This window comes from Melanostigma gelatinosum, assembly GCF_949748355.1.
Source record: "Melanostigma gelatinosum genome assembly, chromosome: 15".
Lineage (NCBI taxonomy): Eukaryota > Metazoa > Chordata > Actinopteri > Perciformes > Zoarcidae > Melanostigma > Melanostigma gelatinosum.
The window spans coordinates 5,880,071-5,902,529 of NC_136648.1; the positions used below are offsets into that span (position 1 = coordinate 5,880,071).

At 40.8% G+C, this 22,459-nt stretch overlaps 2 protein-coding genes across 3 annotated transcripts in view; one reads left to right on the top strand and one right to left on the bottom strand.

Annotated features, from left to right (window-relative positions):
* Nucleotides 1–11,986, top strand: part of asic1c (acid-sensing (proton-gated) ion channel 1c) — a gene marked incomplete at its 5' end in the record, with an annotated part of 73,145 nt that extends 61,159 nt beyond the window's left edge. The window contains 10 exons of one of the 2 annotated variants that reach the window (XM_079285071.1): nucleotides 231–381; nucleotides 876–1,003; nucleotides 5,340–5,490; nucleotides 5,588–5,644; nucleotides 6,037–6,190; nucleotides 6,423–6,514; nucleotides 6,857–6,936; nucleotides 7,659–7,730; nucleotides 10,306–10,358; nucleotides 11,504–11,986. In XM_079285071.1, the coding sequence (XP_079141197.1) occupies nucleotides 231–381; nucleotides 876–1,003; nucleotides 5,340–5,490; nucleotides 5,588–5,644; nucleotides 6,037–6,190; nucleotides 6,423–6,514; nucleotides 6,857–6,936; nucleotides 7,659–7,730; nucleotides 10,306–10,358; nucleotides 11,504–11,582 (1,017 nt within the window). In that variant the 3' untranslated portion in view covers nucleotides 11,583–11,986. Of the gene's footprint in view, nucleotides 1–230; nucleotides 382–875; nucleotides 1,004–5,339; nucleotides 5,491–5,587; nucleotides 5,645–6,036; nucleotides 6,191–6,422; nucleotides 6,515–6,856; nucleotides 6,937–7,658; nucleotides 7,731–10,305; nucleotides 10,425–11,503 lie in introns of those variants that run through there. The other variant, XM_079285072.1, reaches the window with a different exon arrangement.
* Nucleotides 11,987–15,411: 3,425 nt separating this feature from the next.
* Nucleotides 15,412–21,680, bottom strand: cdk5 (cyclin dependent kinase 5). Its single transcript, XM_079285623.1, has 12 exons — nucleotides 21,521–21,680; nucleotides 21,090–21,178; nucleotides 20,936–21,003; nucleotides 20,725–20,785; nucleotides 20,582–20,638; nucleotides 20,307–20,402; nucleotides 20,129–20,203; nucleotides 18,093–18,189; nucleotides 17,834–17,905; nucleotides 17,630–17,688; nucleotides 17,466–17,546; nucleotides 15,412–17,261 (listed from the first exon to the last, which is right to left on the bottom strand). Exons 1-12 carry the CDS (start codon nucleotides 21,555–21,557, stop codon nucleotides 17,175–17,177), a joined length of 879 nt encoding a protein of 292 aa, XP_079141749.1. The 5' UTR covers nucleotides 21,558–21,680; the 3' UTR covers nucleotides 15,412–17,174.
* Nucleotides 21,681–22,459: the final 779 nt, after the last annotated feature.

The following is a 22,459-nucleotide window of genomic DNA, read 5'->3' on the forward strand; positions in this document are numbered from 1 at the left end:
TGCTGCTGCTGAGGAAAGATCATTAATTCCTCAAATCAGAGCCAGGTGCCTGTTTAACGCCGGACTGCTTTCTCAGATAATCACAAAGCCTCCGCAGTGATTAGCTGTCCTGCACAATTACAGGCTGACATGTAATACATCTCGTACAGGTGCACAATTTACCCGCGGAGGAAGGCTGTGATTTATCACTAATCCCCCCCCCCCGTTTCTGCTGTGCTCTTTCTTCACAGATTTACACGCGCTACGGAAAATGCTACACGTTCAACTCCGGATTGGACGGCAACCCTTTGTTGACCACGTTGAAAGGCGGCATGGGGAACGGCCTGGAGATCATGTTGGACATTCAGCAGGATGAATACTTGCCGGTTTGGGGAGACACAGGTCAGTGCGGTAACATTTGAACCCTCCGTCTTGTTGGGTCACCCTGGAAATCCAAACTACTCTTCCAGTCCTTTGTCGTTACTGTAACAAGAGGATGCATCACTTCATATCGACAACAAACTTCCAAGATTTCCCCCGGTCTCCTCATACACTTTACTGCTAAATCTCTGCGGAATTTCCACTACACACAAGTGATTTGCTGCTGTTTATTAACGTATTATCTTGATGTGTTTCTCCAGGTCTCCAACTGACGTCCGGTCTAATATATTGTATTCGTTGATAGCCACTGTATCGTACATTCATAAAGTACACAGCATGTGATGAATCTTCGGTTGTAAATCAGTTCATTGCCGTTCCAACTTCCTAACGTTGGAGTCTGATATTAGATTCCTGCTTTATGAGCGCTTAAGGCACAGCACCGGTGGCAGAAACAGCGGCGGTTTCCACAGGCGACCGCACTTGTTGTTACATTTTCTGGCGTGCTGTATCCACAGATGAGACCTCCTACGAAGCAGGCATCAAGGTTCAGATCCACAGCCAGGACGAGCCGCCCTTCATTGACCAACTGGGATTTGGTGTGGCCCCTGGTTTTCAAACTTTTGTGTCATGTCAACAACAACAGGTTCCTAATGTTCGGCCTCCTCCCCTCCGACCTTGGCTTCTTTTTTTTTTTTTTTTGCTCTGCTTCTTCTCTGTGTTTGTCCCCGGAGTCCTCGCCAGCCAGTGCCCATCACCTCTGTGTCACAAGAGACGGGAGCAAAATCAGATCTTTGATTTACCCTTGTGTGGGAAATAAATGTGTGGTTATACAAACACCCGGCGTTTCTTGGTACATGAAACTGGGATTATAGCTGCCAAGGAATATTGATAGAGCAGGACCAAGTAATGATTGGATGCAAGCATACAGGCATACTGTGCTTATCTCAGCCAAAAGACCCTCAGACTTCACACAAATATGTGGCAGCTCAGAGTGTTTGTTTTTCTTGTAATATTGACGCTTCACTACTTTTAGAATACAATTTATTTGGATGTTGTGAAGAATCCACTCTGAATTCACACAGACATGGTCCGCAGGCTTCAAAACAATAACTCTGATTAATACAACATAAACCCAATTTAAGGTGGTTTTCTTATAATAAACACCCTTTAAGGATATTTTCTCACTGGAATCATTGCGAGCCAAAATCCGACTGCTTGAAAGACTATAAATATCTGTAATAATAAATATCTATTTTGAGGACATATTTTAAGATGCACTATGATTTAGGGAAACGATCAAATGGGTGTTCAAGCACACAATATCAAGGGAGGCTAAAAAAAGAAGCCTCCCGCAGGTTCTGTGGAGATTTAGGGTCCGGCCCTGAACTATCCACTCACTCCTGTCAGTAAGGGACTGAAAGTAATAACGATAGTTAAGTCCGAATTGATCGGAAAGCTTGTGCTCAAGGTCTTAACACTGAGCTCACATGGACGTCCTCTCCAAATGTGATGAAACTGTACAGCAGTCGTGTGATGTTGCCAAGACAACACATTCAAATCGGGCCTCTTTTATCTACACTGGAATTGCAGACAAACCCAAAAATGGAAACAGTGACAGGAAAAGGGAAATATCCTCTGACAAACTGAAAAACCCTCCTCGTAAGTCACAAGAAAATGGCGCCTGTGCCACAAAGGATTTTTAGGATTTTGCAATGATTACCTTTGAGATCAAGTGCATTTTTGTATTGAGCCGCAGACCTCATTAAATTCCCCCACCACATAATCAGTCCTTGTGAAGTCTTGAAGTAATGGATACTCCACAGCAGTTCATCTCATTCATTACTTGAGAAATGAATCAAGCCTAATTTAAATGATTTTGCTCCTAAAGTTAATGGTCTTGGTCAGTTTCACGAGCATGAGACAAATGATGGAATAAAATCTTCCACCATTGTTTGAGCAGAATAACACGGGATGATGGAGGCAGAGTTTGGTCTCCCAAAACAGACACCACACCACAAAGATGACAAATTCTATTTTTGGGAAGCAGTTTTGAAACATGTTGTAAATATATATTTTTTCCATTTCTCCTTACGAGTGTTGTAAAATGCTCCAAGTGTATCATCATTCAGGCATCTCCAAGAAGTGAATATGTAATTAATCACATATATTAATCACCATCACAAAGTTCCCTCCTGAAAGCAAAAGTGCATGGATTGCCATTTATAATCGTGACACGAATGTCCAAACCAGTGACCGCTGAAAGACGTGTTTACAAGATGTGCTAAATGAATTAGACCGTCATTAAAGGCTGGCCAGCAGTAATTTCAGTCAGTCTCCAACGAGTACAGCGCCACTGCTCTCAGTGAAATGAGAGACAACTGGATGAAGCTGTAGGAAGCTATGATTTGTGAGATCAGAGAGACACGAAGATACCACCAGAAGAGTAACGGTCGAAACTAAACCTCAACTAAAATCAACGTATCCTCATACAATGCTTCGTACGATATCTCACGAAACGTTACTGTATTTTTCGTCCGTTTTTATGTTTTATATACGAACTTCCAGCAAGACTTGTCAATTTACGCTCGTTACATGCATCCAGTCTTTTCAAAATAAACTTCCGTCTTCACAGGAGGTTTAGGCAACAAAAATGCCTCGTTCAGTTTCGGAAAAGATTGTTGTTTGGTTTCAAATAACTACGCCAATGCCGTTGCTGAAGTACGCTCGTCACGTGACAGAAGAAAAATCAACCTTAAGTTCTTCATTCACATGGTGAACCAACAGCGATCTCCTGGGTGTTTGTTTGACCCAACCACCACCCTGTGAGGGCTTTTGCAGTCTTTATACTTCATGATTACGTGGATATCTACGAATTACATTGGTTATTTTCTGTAGGTATAGCTACGAATGCTGGATGACAACGGCCTGACTGGATATAAAAAAGATGGGAGTTGTAGCTGTTTTGTTGTTATACTGACGGGCTGTCTCTCTGTCCGAAGGGGTTGGACCACCGTCTGTCCCTCGCCTTGGTGTTGCTCCTCCTTAATATTTTGATAATCACGTGGGCTGTGTCCCCTCACCCCTCGCCCTAGATGAGATGTCCTATGAGGCCGGCATAAAGGTGCAGCTTCACACTCAGTCAGAGCCTCCTTTCCTCCACCAGCTGGGCTTCGGGGTCGCCCCCGGCTTCCAAACGTTCGTTTCCAGCCAAGAGCAGAGGGTAGCGTATGACTGTTTGGGCTCGCTGCATGCCACAGTTACTGTATCGTTAAATCGCCACACACCCATCAGTAAGATGTATGTAATATCATCTGCTGGTCCCCCCCCCCCCCCCCCCCTCTGAGGAATGGATCCATCTGTCCCCCTATGTGTGGCTGAAGCGACAACATCCAACAGCATCTGCTGTCCGTCCTTGTCGCCATTGTCTTCTCTGTTTAAAATATGTCGTTAAAGAGCGTCTCCTGGGTTTCATTCCAGCTAGAATCCATTCGTCCGAGTCTGTATCGTCATCGAAGCAGTTGTTTGGCTTTACCCTCTCACCACCATCTACATCTTTTTTGGTTTATTTTGCGTTATCGGGCCGATCCACCGGAACGCTAATTATTGTCATCTGAAAGGGACCAGACAATGGGTTTTATCACCCATGAAGACTTCGGCATTGTTTTTTAAACTCCGGTTATGAGAGCTTGTGGGCTAGAAATGGAGTCCAAGAAGGGCGAAACAATGTTTGCCAGTTCCTTTCCACTCCGTCAGTGAACTGCACTCCATCTCTGTTACTTTCTATTGAGTAACTGACCGTTAGATTGTCAGAGTTAAGCCTTAAGTTAGAACTGCTGGAGATGATGGAGAATTACAGTGAACCTTAATGTGACAATATCAGCATCAATCAATGCCAAAAGAAGCCGTTGGCATTGATTGTTGGCCAGCTCCCACTGCAATTAGCAGCTATATGCTCCAATGCCCAAGCAAGCATCGTTAGCCTTCATGAATAATTGGTTTGTTGTTGTCATGAAAATGAGTGGTAGACAGGCATTAGCATAAACTGCTGTAAACAAGACTTTAAAAACGGACTGCAAGTCTTGTTGCTGGTGAAATGCCGGTACACCAAAGAAGGATTTCCTTTAAAGTGTTAGAGAGACATCGCACACACTGCTGTAGTTACAAGACGAGCACCGTGGGTCAAATGTTTACTGTGAACCAAAACCTTAAAAAAAAGGCATGAAACATTCCTGATTAGTGGATTCATTTAGGATTCCCTGAGTTCCTCTTATATGAACAGTAATGACCTGCTCTTCAACCTTTTAATGAGAGTTTTACCTCTAATGAGACTGCAGACTGACTTCACTTCTTTCTTTAATTCACAGAGCTTCGCAGGCCGGAGTAGTTTTATAATAAACTCCCATGGGCTTCGATAAGAATATATGTATCGTTAATCAACAATAAAACCACCATTATGAGCTTCTGGAGAGTACTTTATTCATCAAATATTTACTATAAAATAGGATGTAATAGTATAGAAGGTCTGTTCAATTCGGTTCATGTATTTGTTCATTCAAAAACTGTTTATTGTTCTGAATTCTGTTCCCAGGGTTGTAAAATTTGTCCATTAATTGTGGTGTCCTGTCTGAATCTACATATTTTACAGATTTCTATAAAGCCTGTCTCTATTCCCGTGGTATTCTGCTTCCTACCGGGGACTAGACCTGCATCAGTAATGCTCTGCATGACGTCTGCTTGCTGCCGTACATGATCGATTACGTCATGTCTGACTGGACATTTTGTGCCAATATTGTGTTGAGTGCACATTTCCATTGAAATGCTTCTTTCTTTCTTTTCTTGTTCTTTAATGTTTGAAACATTTGTGTTGGGTTTTGTCAGCTTGTTGTCCTCCAGGTGTACTGGGCATTGCATTCTGTTGTTCACTGTAATCCTGTGTGCTGACATACTGACGGGGAAACATGTGCCGTTTGCTCTTTCAGCTTCAGTACCTCCCGCCGCCTTGGGGAGATTGCAAGTCTACTCCCATAGACTCTGAATTCTTCTCCACGTACAGCATCACCGCCTGCCGCATCGACTGTGAAACACGGTACCTGCTGGAGAACTGCAACTGCAGAATGGTTCACATGCCTGGTATGATTTCAGAGAGACTGACATGTTGCCGATGCTTTTTTTTTTTAAATATATGATCTGTGTGATTTATTTTCCCCCTTTATGTTATTTCAAACAGGGACCTCAACAGTTTGCACACCTGAGCAGTACAAAGACTGTGCTGACCCGGCTTTAGGTGAGCCCACACGCTTTAGTGCATGAACTCAACCAGGTGTTCGGCAGCAGTGCTTTTACATCACACCGCTGTAGTTTTAACTTGAAATTACTTTCATCTCAGACAGTGCCGACGCAAAGATAATAAAGTAAAATTATTGTTTAAAAATTCCATTAGAAAGATTTGTGACGCTTCGCCTGATGTCACATGAATCTCATAGAGCTCCCCCCCCCCCTCCTCCTCTCTGTTTTATAACTTCAGTCATTATTTGCTTTCATGGAAAGTGAACGATGGCAGCGAATGTAGTTTTTCAGTTGTGTGCGGAGATATTTTTCGAGAGATCCTCTGTTTGCAGGTCTGTTTGATTCTTGGCAGTGATCGCAATATTTTGAAATAACTTTGATCATCCACAGGCTTTTTGGAAGAGAAAGACAACGATTACTGTGTCTGTCAGACCCCCTGCAACATGACTCGCTATGGCAAGGAGCTGTCCATGGTTAAGATCCCCAGTAAGGCATCTGCTAAATATCTGGCTAAGAAATTCAACAAAACTGAGCAATATATTGGGTAAGTATTGTCTGGTAGCGGTCCGTTATTCAGATCTCGGCCTCTTTTCTTTCCTCTGTTGATGGCTGGATGGATGTGTTGTGGCTTAGCATGACCCGGGTCTCCATCGTTCACCTTCAATGTAACAATAATGAAAGATGGTTACACAGGAAATGTCATTTTTGGTGTTATTGTAATATCAACAGAAATGAACTCTTTTGAGTGTGCTCTTGTCTGTCCTCTCTCTCTCCAGAGAAAATATATTGGTCATGGACATCTTCTTTGAAGCTCTGAATTATGAGAATATTGAGCAGAAGAAGGCCTATGAAATTGCAGGGCTGCTCGGTAAGAATCTCTCGCATTTTCAGGTTCATTTTGGCGGACAGATTTGGTTGACCTCGGTATCAGCCCCGTCGCACATTTCACATTGTGTGTTCACGCCCGGCACTTTGAGGTTTCCTCTTTGAACTTGTGAAACAAGCTGAGCACATTTTCATAATCTGATGCTCTTGCAAGGTTAGCCGGGTTTGGGTCTGATGAGAAGCTGTGTCTGGATGGACACTTCTGACATCTCCGCTCAGATTACCCAGAAACATGCTGAACCAAAGTGACAGCGCCGGGAATGCTTTCACGCACCATTGCTCAATGGCCGTGCCCGCCCATATCTGTCAATCTCTCTTCTTCTAGGTGACATCGGAGGGCAGATGGGGCTGTTTATCGGAGCCAGTGTCTTAACAATACTGGAAATATTTGACTACCTGTACGAGGTAAAGTGATAGTTTTTACTCTTAGAACATAAACCTGTAAACATTGTCATGCCATTTGAATTGTTACCTCTTCTTCTGTCTACAAAGACAAATCGTTAAGTGTAGCACGGTTTGTTTTTACACCATGTAAAATAAGTCAAAGATAACATTTGAATATATTTATGCAGTTTGTGTTTAATTGTAAAGGAATAGTTTGACATTTTGGGAACTGTTTATTCAGAGGAGAAGTTTGCCTTCAGGGCTTTTTTGCCAGAAAGTGTTTTTAACACAAAACCACAATCTTGAACTGAACCTAACCAAGTTGGTTTGTTGCCTAAACTTAAGGAGATTTCTGACAGAAAAGAAGACAAACTTCTCCCATGTGCTCATGTCTGTACGATAAATATGAATCTGCAGCAAGCAAACAGTTAGCTTTGCTTATCATAAGGACTGAAAACAGGGAAACAGCTAGCCTTGCTCTGTCTGAAGGGAACACAATCTGCCTACCAGCAGCTCACTCATTAACATGCCATATGTCGTTTATTCAACGTGTACAAAGAAAGAGGTGTAATCGGGCCGTGTTGTGAGTGATAATATCTGATCTGACTCTCTGCACAACAGCAAATAAGCATATTTCCCAAAATGTAAATGTAACATTTTTACTGCTAATGTCTGGTCTTATTGTCACTAAACAGGATGTTTTCCATCTTCAAATAACCTGCATCTGATATTTTCACATTTAGGTGTTTAAGGATAAGGTATTGGGCTACTTCATACGGAAGAAAAGACCACAGCGTTGTCAGAGCGACAATCTGGTAATTTCAGTCTCTCGGGATGCATTTGATGTGAATGGAATGAACGTGAAGTATTAAATGAGCCTCAGGAACAACGATAACAAGACAAAGGAAATGCTTTTAATGAACAGCACCAGCACAAAACCACACCACAGTCATTAGTTTCAATTTCACAGCTGTATTGTGCTAGAAAACATAATCATCAATAATATATGCATAATACATAATGCATACATTCTCAGTGTATCTAATATTATGTGCATGTGGTACTTTAGTTACATGGTGAATATTATAGAGAAGCAGCGCAAATGATGCCCTATGATGACAACAATCTTCAACAGTCTAACAGATGGAATACAGATGAGTATTTACATGGAGCAAAGCCTCCTATTACAAGGTTTGTTTATGCCGCCGCGCCGGCAATAACCGGGGCGGAAACATTATGTTTTCAAGTTTTCCGTCCGTCCCATTCTTCCATTCTCTAGATATCTTGGGAACCCCTTGAGCCAAATTTGGCACAAGTGTCCACTTGCACTCAATGACAAGAGTCTCGTGGTCAGAGGTCACTGTGACTTCACAACACACGTCTTTGGCAACAACTCAAATGTCTAATAGGACAAAATGATAAAAGTGAGGACATTTTGGACAGACATGGATGTAAACTCCATCATGACTGGCTGGTGGAGGCATTAAACCGTGAGGTGTTCCAGTTTGTGGTTTGTCAAATGTTTTGCTGCTTGAGTTCCCATAAACTGCAATGCATGGAAAGTAGAAGGGAATTGTCTGACCCATAAGCTGATCTTACATTTAGAGTTTACAGCCCTTACTGTAGTGTATTGCACACATCAATATACAGTAGCACTTGATCATGTAATTACAGTCACTGAGAGCGGGAAAATCTGTTATTGTCCTCTGGTTCTGCCGCTTTATGTCTGGCAGGATAATGAGATTAATGTCGAAGACTAGAAAAATGAGCAGAAAATAGAGCACGGTTGAGAGATCTGGAGATTTTATTAACTTTTCATGATCAAAGCAATGAAACCCATTTTAAGTTCAAAATGAAAGCTTGAATAATGTGGGGCAATTCTGTCCTGCCCTAAATCACAGCATGTGGTTCGGCCCGGTGGTTTAACACCGTGGCGTCCAGAGGCACCGCCACGTCCCCTGCAGACTGTTATGTAAGTTCTACACACAGCAGGAATTATTCATAAGTGGAAGGCACCTTCTTAATATCAGCAAATGTTCAGCACACTGCTGACTCCAACCTTTACTGGCTTAAGTCGTAGAATTGTTGGCATGCTCGCTGTGCTGAGAAAGATATGTCAAAATAACTCAAATTCTAAATGGATGTTATTCGTCATTTTCTTCTTAATGCCAAGCTCAGAACAAAGCGAGTATCGTCTCTGATAGCTGGCAAATAAATAACTTGAAAGGAGTCCCTCAAGTAAGTTACTCGGGTCCACTTCAATTCGTTTTTTAAATCATTGAGCCTATGTTGTTAAAAATGCTTATTTAGCTATATATGTGGACAACATAAATCTTTTCTGTGCCGCATTAAATGAGCTCCATACTATGCTTCGTCTAACTGCTAACCATCAGATTTCTCAAACAATAACTAAACTTTCCTTTCGATGCAAAAAGAACATCATTTAAAAAATCCAAACAACCACTAAATCCACTTCTTTTCGACACATGGGGACCACTGGTGGTGTCTCAAGTCCAAATAACATCTAAAAGCCACTAATCCCTCTCAACATTTCCTTTCCTTCTGGTGCTGTTTTAATCAGAAGCATTTCAGCTGATTTGTTTGTGCTGTGCAGACGGTTCCTCTAAATCTTTGTTGTGTGCCACACAAGCCCAAGACTTTTTCACGACCAGCAATTCAACCACATGCCCCTCATGTCTCTTCAAAGTGGTGAAAGAGCCGTGGGTTTGTCTCTGCATGCGGTTTGTGTTTGGCTGCATGCTCAGTTGCCTCGCGCTTCAGGATTTGGTTCGATAGCTGAAGTGGAAGAACAGATTGAAAGACTTTGTTTATTCTCTACTGTAGAAGTGGAGATATTTTAATTTAACATATTGATGAAGGACGGGTTTTTTTTGGAGTGGCAGTCGAAGAAGCATTTATTTCGCTGATATTTATAATACTTCATGCTTCATAGTGTGATATTTACTGTATTCTGCCCCACTCATGTCATATGTTCACCTGCTTACAAGAAACCATCCTTTTTTACTTCCTTTCTCTCACATTCAATAACCGTTTTTTTCCACTAGTCCATTGTCACTTCTCCCCTCAAACACCCCGACAGTAGAGTAATACATCCAATTTATTAGACTCAATTCCGAGTTTGACTTCCATTCTCCTTCGTGATCGTCAACACTTCTGGGTGACAGTAATCATCTGTTGTTTTCCCTACTTATGAAAAAAAGGAACAGAACAGAACCGCCATCTTCCTTCGGTCCTTCAATGATATCACTGAGGGGGGGAAACAGTCTCTCGCCGTATTCCCTGGCACGTTTACCTATTAGCGTTTGCATTGTGTTTTATTTTCATTTCAGTCACCCTCACCCATCTTTCTTTTCATCATGTCTATTCCAGGAGTTTCCAGAGAACCCAACCAGCCCTGGTGTCACGCCTAATCATGCCCCCAGGTAGCACACCCCATCGATAATAGATGCTCCCTCCCCATGCTGTCCCTCTCTTTCATACATACTTGAGACCATTTCATACATAATTTCCTCAGTGGCTACAGAATGATTTGGTAGAAAAAAAAGAGCGGTAATTATCCAACTGCAGAGAGCATTTATAATATCTACCGCGGTGTCAGGGCAGGTTAGTGTGGTGTGTTTCTGTATCTATCGGCTCAACAGAATTGGTTGGATTCTCCGAGTGCATCGTCATTTTGCCTCTGCAGTACTCGCGCCTTCCACTGAATAATGATGCTTTCTTTCCCAATAGGATAAAGCGCAGTGCTCCTGTGAACACAGATTACATATTTATTGAATTGTTGCGCAAAAAGCTGATCCACACGAGATCTATTTGTTTCCCCGCAGCACAGAGGTCCGTTTAGAGGCAATGCGTTTGAGGCTCCTGCCAGATAACATCACTAGATGCATTACTTTGTGATGTTATCGCAGGTCTGCATGCAGTGAGTTTGCACAAAATATAAATGGTTCTTTTGTGTGCTGGAATAGCCAGTTATGCCGGCGGGACTACCAATGGTTGTCGTCCATGTACAGTATCAGGACTTATCTGCTCAGCGAGCACTTTTGCACACGCAGGGAGACGCAGACATATGTGGATGTTTCAACTTCCGTAACTATAACAATTTGACATGCTAGTGTTAAAGCAGCACTAAAAATATGCTGTGTTCTTTCTCTTCTCCCTCCTTTCATTCATCTTTCTCCATCGTGCCATGATTTTTCTTTCTCTTTTCACGACCTGTGAAACATGTGCGATGTGGCTGATCTTGGAATAAATCTGTTGTATTCATTACCTCATCATTTGTCAACACATATGTTTCTGTCATTTATGGCCCTCCATTATATATCCTATCCTTCTTTCTGATGCATTCATATTTCTGTTTTTGCACAATTTCTTCTCGCCACATACGTTATTTATCATTATTATTTTTATTTATTTCCTCCACGCGCCTCCATCGTCCCGGTCGCTCTCATTTTACCTGTGGCTCATTTATGTCCTTCATCATCATCCTCATCCTTATGACTCCCTTCACTGCCCCTCCCTTAACCCGGTTCAACTCGTGTTCCCTCCTTCCCTTCCCTCTGTCTTGCAGAGCACCTGTGACACCCTCCGGAGTCACTCGGACAGTCTCGGATTCACGCCGAACATGTTACCTCGTCACCCGACTCTAGGCAACTTTGAGGAGTTTGCTTGTTGACAACATAAAGTAGGGGTTGGGGCGGCGGCACATCCGGGGACTTGAGCAAACTGTGAAATAATTTAATGTATTCAAACAGAAAATGGCTGAGTGTATGACTCGAAAACGTATAGTAGAGTTTATCAACGCCTGAATAGAAATAGAGTACTATCATCAGAAAAAAAAGAGACCACTTCCAAAACAGAACTCAGGTTTAACTGCCATGTCAAGGTTTCAGTGTTAATTTATTCATGTTTCATTTTGTGGATTTGTTTTTCTTATGCAGACACTTCAGAGTTATACAATCAGTGAAGGGAAATGTGTCCAGTTAAAAGGCTTTCTGCCCTGTGATGAGGTGTAGCACTGTCGTGCTCGTCCTGCTGTACATCAATCCCCAAACACAAGCAAACAGAATACATGTGGATTGGTATGTGTAGCATTGCAGTTTCTGAACGGTGTTACGTCTCCAGCGTCTAACCAACGCCGTGTGCAGTGACCTTATACTGTCACCAGTTTAGACGGGTGTTCAATGAGCTGATCGTTGGAGAAGAGAGCTGCTCATTAGTGAGTCAAAACACCAGACTGGTGTTTAATGTTGCCTTTTGCTCTCGTGAGGCTTTGGATTGTCTCATGAGTTAGAAACTGTGCTCAATGGATTTAAAAACAGAAAAGGAACTTGATTGTTTGTATATGTGCAAGTATCTCGTTTTGTTCCATGCTGCAGGCTGAAACTGCTGAATTGAATGTGTTTGTGAACTTAAGTCACTTTGTACGTACAGTAAGGTTTAACAGAGAGTCAGGAGGCCAGAAAAAGGCTGTTGATTGTATCTTTATATAGCTGACAATTTAATTTGTATTGTTTTCCCATTCTTTGGGGGATAGTGTTGCTCTGCTGACTGTCACAAAAGAAAAATGCTAACATGCAGTTTGCTGCAGGAATTGGCCCTTATTCACATTCAATTCATTAGAAGAGAAACACAATCAGGTTTTCCTTTTCGTCTTTTTCATAATCCTCAGCTACATATTTTTCATGACCGTGTGTTAAAGTGTTCATCAGCACAATCCCCTGTGATAGTAATCTATTCTCTATTGTCCATAAGGAGACTTAAAGGCTTGTTGGTGACATTCCGAAACTTGACAGAAATTTGTCAATACCCGCAATCAAATGCCATGAAGAAATTCTACACTGCTCATGTGAGACCTTTGTCAAATATATATATATATCAATATATATCTATATATAGATATATATCTATATATAGTGAGAGATACAAGTTTTTTTTCATCTGTTCTTACACCAGAAGGAATTTGGACTTTCTATCTGGGTGGACCGTAAGTGTCTTTGAGTTTCTGGTGAATATAACGTGACAACTAAATAGACTTTATTAGATACAAGAGAATTGCCTCAAAACATGAAGACCACCACGCACCTCAGCCCCATTCAGTTCAATTGATTTATAACACAAGTGCATTGTACAATTTTACCATTGTATCCCTTGATTAATATTATCATCCCAGAACATGTAATAACTCACAAATAACAGTTTGTGATGTATAAATGATCAAGTATAATAAACTCTATATTTACCCATCTTACTCACGTACATAACTTTTCTTATCTTCGTGTGAGTCTCACTTCCTCTTTTTTAAATGTTCCCTCTGTTATTTAAATCCTTGACACTACAGATGTGGACTTGTAGGTACACTTACATATCCGAACTATAAATACTTTACTGGACATTCAGAGTAGTTTTTTTTGTTGTTTTTTTAAATGTGAAACTTTCAAGTATAATGCCAATCTAGTTAAAGTGATGTACATGACACTGTAGCTTTATTACTCTGTTGTCTGTGTATTAGATGACTGTTGATGTGAAGCACAAACCCTTGGAGATCAGCCATCACTTGAAAGCCAATGACTGGACGTCTATGGTTGTGACTACCTTTTATGGCTCTAGTTTGAACTGCACAGGCTGTTACACGTGGTGTGTTCACTGCTCCAGCATTCATAGGAATAAGAGCGAACTCCAAGAGGAGCCAGAGACTTTATCCAAATGGAAATTTTACTTTTCAGGAAACAAAAAAAAAAAGGTTTATCAGTGTGGTTGTGTCATGAGCAATAAATGCACTAAATCGGATACAATTGTCGTCAAATTTACATGAAGAAAAATATATTTGGGATTCCCATTTTTCAATTCATGATGTATTCAACAGCTGGAATGGATGTAGACTGAACAGCTGCCAACTGCAACACAGATGTGTGATACAGCGATTGTATATTAACCATCATTAGCCAAATATAGACACAAAATGCCAATTCATGTTACACAATGATGCTATTCTGATGATGCTGCATTGCCATGACATTGTGAGTGTGTGTGTGTCATGTTATCCGGTTTCAAAAGCATAAAAATGACCCACCATTTACCACAAACTGTGGATGTAGGATTTGTGGGTCTTTACCTCCCCCCCCCCCCCCCCGCCCCCGCCTTACTACCAGTCACAGAACAGCAGAGTGTATCTGAACTGGCAGAAACTATTCCTGAATTGTTTGTGCTCATTAAGTAGTTCTGATATTTAGCGCATAGTTATGGCCAAGTAGTAAACCGAACTCTATATATTTCTGTCACCCGACGCCTACATTTGAACTATTTTGACTATCACCCATTTTCTTCCTTGCATGACCATTATGTATTCCTATTATCTCTGGTCTCTTAATGTAATCTTAGCCATGCTGTTCACTTTGTATGGTCCAAAAATGTATTTCTGGAGCCAGATGAATCAAAAGGACATTCTCCACATCCTCCTCAAACCGGGCTTGGGATCGTGCAGTATACTCAAAAAGAAAGATATTCTGCAGATGTGAAAAACGTCTTTATCTTTCCACCAGTATCTACGGATTATATGAACACAATATGGCTTGAAGTAAAAACTAAACTGTGCCTTCAAGACTGGTTCTCACAGGTAACATCAAGACTTTCATGCGCACCAACATCTGGGGAACTGAACTTGCTTCATCTGGCTCTACGTGCTTTATGTGCATTTTACTGTAGATATGTGATTTTAACTCTGAACTGTACATTAAATAGTTAATACACACTTAACCATGCGTAACGTAGTCAGTCTCAAGTCAAACTGTCACTGTACTCACAAACCGTCGTTTTGTAGTCTCATTTATCCACTTCTCAGCGACCGCATTCTTTAAAGACACTTAAATGTATCAAAAGTCACAATAAGGGTATCTACTGATGTATTAATGTTTTATAACACGTTAAAATGTATTAAACCACAGACCTTATTTGAGGAAATGCTGACTCATGTTCAGTTTTTAGTAGTCATTCCTTCAGCACTCTATAATCCCGATGAAGCAGCAGAAAACTTAACTTTTGTTTATTTAGACACATTTTTTTAAGTTATTGTGAAAAAAAATTGTATTTGAAAGCAAGTTTGGGCTTTAAACAAAGCCTGGTGTTCAGTAAAGCTCACAAAATTACACCAAGAAGCGTTTTAGATCCAGTCTACTGGATTCCTGTTTTTCTTTTACTATTTACAACAAAATTATTCCCAAAATTCAGGAGTAGTTGAGATGACTTACAAAAAGCAAACACGTGTTCATGTCCACTCTACTTAATACTGAATCTTATTGGCTGAAATATACACAAAAAGACCGACCAACGAAAAGATACTTGCGGAGTGCAGAATCCGTTCTTCATTCACAATAAAGCAGTGTGTCTGAAATGTCCTGTCATCAGGAGATAAGGACGTACTGAGAGCAAATGCCTTGTTTTTTATCATCATAACTTAATCCACACACACACACACACACACACACACACACACACACACACGCACACGCACGCACACGCACCTAAATGCTTTGAGTCACATGAAATCATTCACGAGGAGAGTTTCTGTACCAAATGAAGCTGTGCTACCTTTAAACAAATGCAAAAACAAATGGGCAGACATTCCATCATTAATAAATACATGCATCCATTATCTCGGTTACATCATCAGCAAAATGAAAATAAATCGTTTCCCTATTAGCGCGGCTACTTCAAACACAACTCCATTATGTAATGTGTCGCGCTCGTAACAATCTGGAGTAAAATAACACTGCAAGCTCTTAATGTTAATATCATAAGTAACCAGGATGGAAACAGCTAATGGTGCAAAAACAATGATAAGAAAACACAGATTATCAGAGGATTACCGGGATTCTTTCATCTCTAATTTAACAATTACAAAAGCATTTCAATAAAGCTAAAAGACTAATTATGATACAAATGATGTTAAAAAACAGAGTAACGTGTCACTAATGGCCCACTAGTCATTAACATATATATATGAATGTATATTGATAACCGGCTGTAATCCAGCTGTCAGTGTTCAACATATTCAAATAAAAGTTACAAAGTGCACAAAAGACAAATACAGGAATAAAGGGAAAATGAAAAAGCCTGAGAAAAAAAGGAAATCATAACTTAGCTTCTCGTGCTATCATACAATCTTGTAAAAGGAAGCGGGACAAAGAGTTGTATTGTTGGTGAGTGAAACGTCAGAACTGAAGTGAAATGACAACAGTGTAATTTACAGGTCTGTAATTAGCTAATAATCTCCTGGAAATAGTATGTAATTTGGTACCAATAACTGGGAAAACATTCACTTCCCATTACTAATCTTAATGTTTTTTAGTCAGTGCAAAGCAGACCAACTGAACATGCTAAATGTTTAGTTTCTGTACAGAAACAGTTTCCAATAGTAGGTTAATCATTTATCAATATGTACTTAAGCTTAAATGGAGTAAGTCTGTCAAAAGACATTTGTACCAAATCACATACAGTAGTTTTATCCAGAAAGTAATTTTGAAATCACAGACTTGTATTAAAAAGTGATACAAAAAAAAATCATATAATCCTAAAAATGTAATATTGATTTAAGCCTTTAAAATGTTCAAATTAATTGAATTTAGCTTTGAAATAGCGACATTAGCTGCCCCAGGAATCTGTGGTCTCTAGCTAACGTATTACACGACAGATGCACAAGCACAAGCACCAGTATCGGTACCAGTACCAGGGTATATTGTGGCTAATAAAGAACAAACTGTGGTACAGTAATGTCAAAGATATGTTTTAGATCAGTGAGAAACAGTGTAACCATTATACAGTCTGCCCACACATATCTCAATTATTTAATAACTATATTTAAATGATCCTCATCAAAAAAAAAGTTTTTATAATTTGTGTTTATTTTAACGGGAGCAATTAATGGAGTGTCTTGTTGACAACTGTTTCCACAGCTATGAGATGTATTTAATGCAACACATAGTGCTAATTACCTGGGAGATGTATTGAGAACCAAATCAAACAGGCTGGCAGCTTAAAAACAAACTAAGACGTTGCAGAGCCAACAGGACTTTGTTCCACACGGAGGCACAACAGAATGAAATGCAGGGGAGTGTTTGAAAAAAACAACGCTGAGGGATTTGCCTTGTTGAGACCGGTCCTAATGACCCTAACCGAGAGGAGGAGGAGGAGGAGGCGGAGGATTGATTCTGGCGGCTGAGGTTCAGCGAGGGGTCGTTTAGCATTTAGGGTGGGCAGAAGTCAGCAAAGTACGGATGCTGCAAGGCCTCTTCTGCAGAGATCCTCTGGACAGGATTACACTTTAACAGGTTCTGGGTGAGATCAAAGGAAAACATTTCAATAAGTGAACCGCAACATCAAGTGTCTTGCAAGCAAATGTGTATTTCACCAAAAAAAACTGGGTAGTAACTTTAAGATACTTTACTGTTTACACAAAAGAAACGTTTCATCAACCACAGATGTAAACATTTGTTTTGATATTTGAATAAAAGTAGACTAGTTGAACGTGCAAGTACCTGGAGTAGATCCCGTCCTGTGCTACTTAGTTTGGGAACCACATTCACCAGCGAGGTGGTGGCGGGATACATGGGATATGGCTGCAGGGAGAAAGAGAAGCAGGACATGATCGTTCAGTAACACTTGGAGTACACTCACTCAATGAACTGTGGGAATAAGTTACCTTGTAATCGGGGAGTTTCGTCATCGACTGCCACTGTTCCTCGGTTGGTGTACCCAACAATGTACCGAGTGGTTAAAGAAAACCCTTTTTTTCCGACCCGTTTGTCAATGATTCATCGCAGAGTCGATCGATCGTTGTGCCTGAACACAGCCTCTGTGGTGTCAGACTGACACAAGGTGTGGAGATGCTCAGGGAAAAAAGGATATCTGAAGATTCGTTTCAACTGGTCGTCCACGTCGTTCCCGGGGAATAAAGGCCTTCCAGCGTTAGCCAGCTCTGAATGAGACATGGAATCACAATTATCACTTCATAAATAGTTTGGTTTGGTCATAAAAACAGCCTAATTTATGATTATATTATCAGTATTAACAGTATGATCCTCACTATAGCCAACAGAACAAAGTTAGGGAGACAAGAATAGAGTAACGTACATCCTCATTAATGTCGACGACTACAAACAAACCTGCAAATATGCATCCAGCAGACCACATGTCGATAGAGGTAGAGTAAAGCTTCGCACCAAATAGCACATCAGGAGGCCGGTACCACAACGTCACCACCTTCGTCCAATCACAGAGCGGAGTGGAAGAATTAGACCAGGAATCACACCAATTATCACAGCCCAACCGGACGGAAACGTTCAGTGTAATGACCGTTCCTTCTCTGGGTGTGATCTTGTACCGACACTGATTCCACAAAGAGATAGATTTGGCCGCACCGTCCCTAAAACTAAATGGTGCGCTTGTTTCGGCCATCTGGTTTCCAAGTACCCCATCGAGACAACTTTAACAAACTGCTGCTCTGTCAGGTGTCGAGTGTTTTAGAGACATTTTCCCAAGTTAATACGAAAATGTGTTTGGTGAAGTGCACCGACGGAGTAAAAATGAATAAAATAAAAATGACAGAAGTTTTATTTCCCAGAGAGACTGTGTGGGCTGACTGAGGTACCTGCGTTTCAGCTTGAAAAGTTTACAAGTTCAATTCAGTACCACTACGAACTTTCTATGAGTCATTTCTACCGGGAAAAATAAAGAGTAATGTAAACAGAGAGGTGCACTCAGCTGCTGAGTCACTTAAAAACGTCACATATTGAGTCACCGGCATTTGCGGTGGTGATTTTTAAACAAAGAAAAACAGATTTTTCATTCATGGAGTAGAACTTCAAAGTAATTGTAGGGAACTGTGCATATTTCCTTTAGATAAAACTGCATAAAAAGACTTGCTGCTGTCCTGAATAATACCTCTGCTACTGCTTCACTTGCCAGAGGAAGAGATTTTAGAAAAATGAAGAACACTGATGAACTCTACTCAGGACTATTTGACTTGGCAGGCAAATATAATGGCGATAGATTAAACGAAACACCGTCATCTTAAGAACTTCAGCCCCTGTATTGAATTCACGCTGCATTAAGTATATCCGCGTAGTGAGAGACAGCTGTAGGATTCATTCATTTCTTCTTGCTGAACCAGTGCTCAGAGTCTGAGAAATGAAATGACCTTACTTCAAATTCTCAATGCTTGAAACTGGGCTCCCCTCTAGCTTTTCTGTTTATTACATTTTCAGATCAGTAGTAGTCACCCTGGGTCAAGGGCCCCCTCATGGGACCGGAGCGCTGGGCCCTTAGGTCAGCCAACCAAATCCACTCAGCCTACGTGAGGCTCGCCTGTCATTTCTCTGGTAGCATCAGCATCAGCAACAGCACAAAATAAAATTAAAACACACACCACTTAAACCACATGCTGCAGTGTGTTTGACTCTCTCCCATCATTAATTAGTGGCTTAACTTCAGCACCTCGGTGGCTGTCAGCATTTTAACAGAGGACGTCGTAGAAGACGCCACATCTCTGCTCTTGTTGCTGCAGTTTGCTCGTTAGATGTTCCAAATTTACTTTTTACAGTGGAATACGTGTGAGGTCATGTTTTCCAGCGCGAGGACAAAGCCCGAAAGCTTTCGATTTATCGATGAGATATTGATTGGAAACTAACTCTTTAGTGTTTCACTTTACTGGAGCATCTATATTTTAAGACATGAGAGATCAACCTTTTTTTGTTTTTAGTCTTATAATCAAATCATTTTGGATTGGCACTCAAAATGCGTCTGCGTCTACACATTTCTAGTTATAGTTTGTATGTTGAACAACTCTCTTATTGGAAAAACAGGAATTAGGATTATATTTATAGGGAGACATAATTAAATACTCTACATGCGTGTGGTTTTGTATCACAAAATAAAGATAATTTTTAACGTTTGCTACACAGACATGACACAACTTCTTTGAAAGCCAAGTTTAAAGCGCAACAATCTCTACATATACTTATCACCCAATTTAAAATCCCTCAATGACATGCATCATGTTCAGAAATCAGTCTCTGGCTTGGTTTCTCTTTAGATATTGAATATTCCCCCAACAAATCAATGCAATTTCCCGCAGGTTTCACATTTTAAGATGGAAGAAGTCAGTTATTGGCATCTGCTGTGTTAATGAAGTACAACCTACCTCTGCTGAGTAACACCTCACAGGAATGCCAAAGGCGCGAGCCAACCCAAAGTCAGCCAGCTTCAACTCCCCATTCTATAAAGAGACACACAAATGACCACATATTCACATATGATATGAACACAGACTGATGAACTACAGTGCATCTGATTTGGCTTTACATTTAACGCAAACTCACTCTGTTGATGAGCAGATTCTGCGGCTTCAGATCTCTATGAAGAACGTTTCGACTGTGACAGAAAGCGAGGCCTTTCAACAGCTGGTACATGAACGACTGCATCAGAGAGAGAGACAAGAAAAAAAACAATCTTTAAGCAGTTAATTCCACCTTTCACAAGATGTTAGTGACATACCGATGACAATCAGAGGGCCAAATACAATGCTTTCTACAAACCAAGCTGTATGCATTTAAGCAGCCACATGCTGGCCTTGGTTAAACTCTCTCTCGCTCACCTTCACAGTTTCAGGATCTAGATCCCCATTGCAGCTGTCGAAATACTTCTTCAAATCCTGCAGTTGATAAGAGACACACGTTAGCCTTGGAAGGTGCACGTTTAACACATACATCGTTAACATGCATGGGATGACTGTCTCACCTGATCACAATATTCAAACACCAAGGTTAACTTCTTGTCACTGTGCAAAACATCATGTAGTCTGGAGGAGACAGAGCAGCTTCAAGTTGATGGTTGTTGACATCAGGGTGAAATGCAAACTGCTCAGCATTTTTAATTAATCTGACAAATCAGTGAAACGAACGTCACCTGCCACTCCCACATAACAACAAGTTATATTCAGCAGACTGACCTGACAATGTTTTTATGCTTTAGTTCCTTCAGAAGGCAGATTTCTCTCAGAGCAGAACTTGGCACCCCCTGTAGAAATGACACCCAGTGAGATTAGCACTAGCCTGCTAACAACTAAATGAATATTAAAACAATGTCTGAAAACATAACGTCACCTCGTCGTCGTCGTCCAACCGGACACGTTTCAAAGCCACAATTTCGTGGGTTTCTCTGTTTTTAGCCTTGAAAACTGTCCCGTACGTTCCTACGGAGCAGATCAGTTGATGTATTGATGAATGGCATAGCAACGTCAAGCGGTGCTAATGCTAATTAGCCACCTAGCTAGCTAGGCTACATAGCTAGCGTGAATATCGTAAAAGGTGGTGGACAGAAAACCTCTGACATATGTCGTCTCTACCGCATAACGTTACTATTGTAAAGTAAAAACTGCATACACCGCTTTGAGTATGATTAAAAACGGAATTAGTTACCGTAGGCACAAAGCTATCAATCTAGCTAACGTTAGCTAGCACTGCAACTAAAATGAATACTAGTTAGCAAACCAGACTGGCTATATTCACTTTATTAAAAAGCGTATTCGACTTACCCTCCCCGATTTTTTCAAGCTTTTCGTATTTCTGCATGGTTGGCCAGTGAAGCCAGCCTTGGACAAGCTAGCAAACCAATGACTGATTAAATCCCCAGATTGGGGTTAATAATGTTATGATAGCTAGCGTTAGCTTAAAGCTATCTGCTATTTGCTGATCCTGGGTCGGTCTGCAGCCAAGCTTGTGTTGTTTGTTGGTCATCTAGAGGCCAAGCGATGAACTGCATCACTCTCAAAAACCAGACCAAAGACTCCAAAACAGGCCAAGGGCCCCCAAACTGATAGAGATATGGAGCAGGGACCCCCGACTATAGATATTGTATAAAAATGTGTTTTATATTAAATGGGCCTAGTACCGTGTATAAACATACCTCTTTATTGTGCATTCAGTCCTAAGCTATTCAAATAATACACAGGTTCATATATTCATGTTTTCATTTTAAACAGGTACAGTGAGTAGGGGGGCCGTGCCACTGCCTTTTATAAACACACCTTGTCAGCTGATACCAATGCCAACATCAACATTGTCTGTCAACTGCATGATAATCATGCACACAAGCTATTCAAACTGATGTTTTCATTTTAAACGTGGAAACGAAAAATGAGTGATGGCCTATTAGTGCCACTGCCATGCATAAACATACCTGTTATCTTTCATACAATACTGAACTATTAAAATAATGGACACATTCATGTTTAGAGAATTAAAAAAAATTTTAATTGTCTAATCAACCAAAAATTTCGCGGACCCCCTGTTGAAGACCTCTGGTCTAAAACATTGCTGGATGCAGCAATATCTTTGGAGCAGAAGCAGTTTTCTGTTTGTGTCTAATTTTATGGCAGACTTTGGTAGTAAAAGGAAGGCAATATGAGAGGGTAAACTCGTTCATACTTCATAATTTACAAGAAGCACAAACTAAAAACGCTTCAATTTGATCC

What these genes read in the sequence shown, in the direction of transcription:
- cdk5 (XM_079285623.1), bottom strand. Translation starts at nt 21,557, where the DNA reads ATGCAGAAATACGAAAAGCTTGAAAAAATCGGGGAGG. An exon ending in GCTTGAAAAAATCGGGGAGG is followed by an intron (nt 21,179 to 21,520) that starts GTAAGTCGAATA and finishes TCTGCTCCGTAG; the next exon opens with GAACGTACGGGACAGTTTTC. An exon ending in CGAAACTCCCCGATTACAAG is followed by an intron (nt 17,547 to 17,629) that starts GTAACTTATTCC and finishes TTCTCCCTGCAG; the next exon opens with CCATATCCCATGTATCCCGC.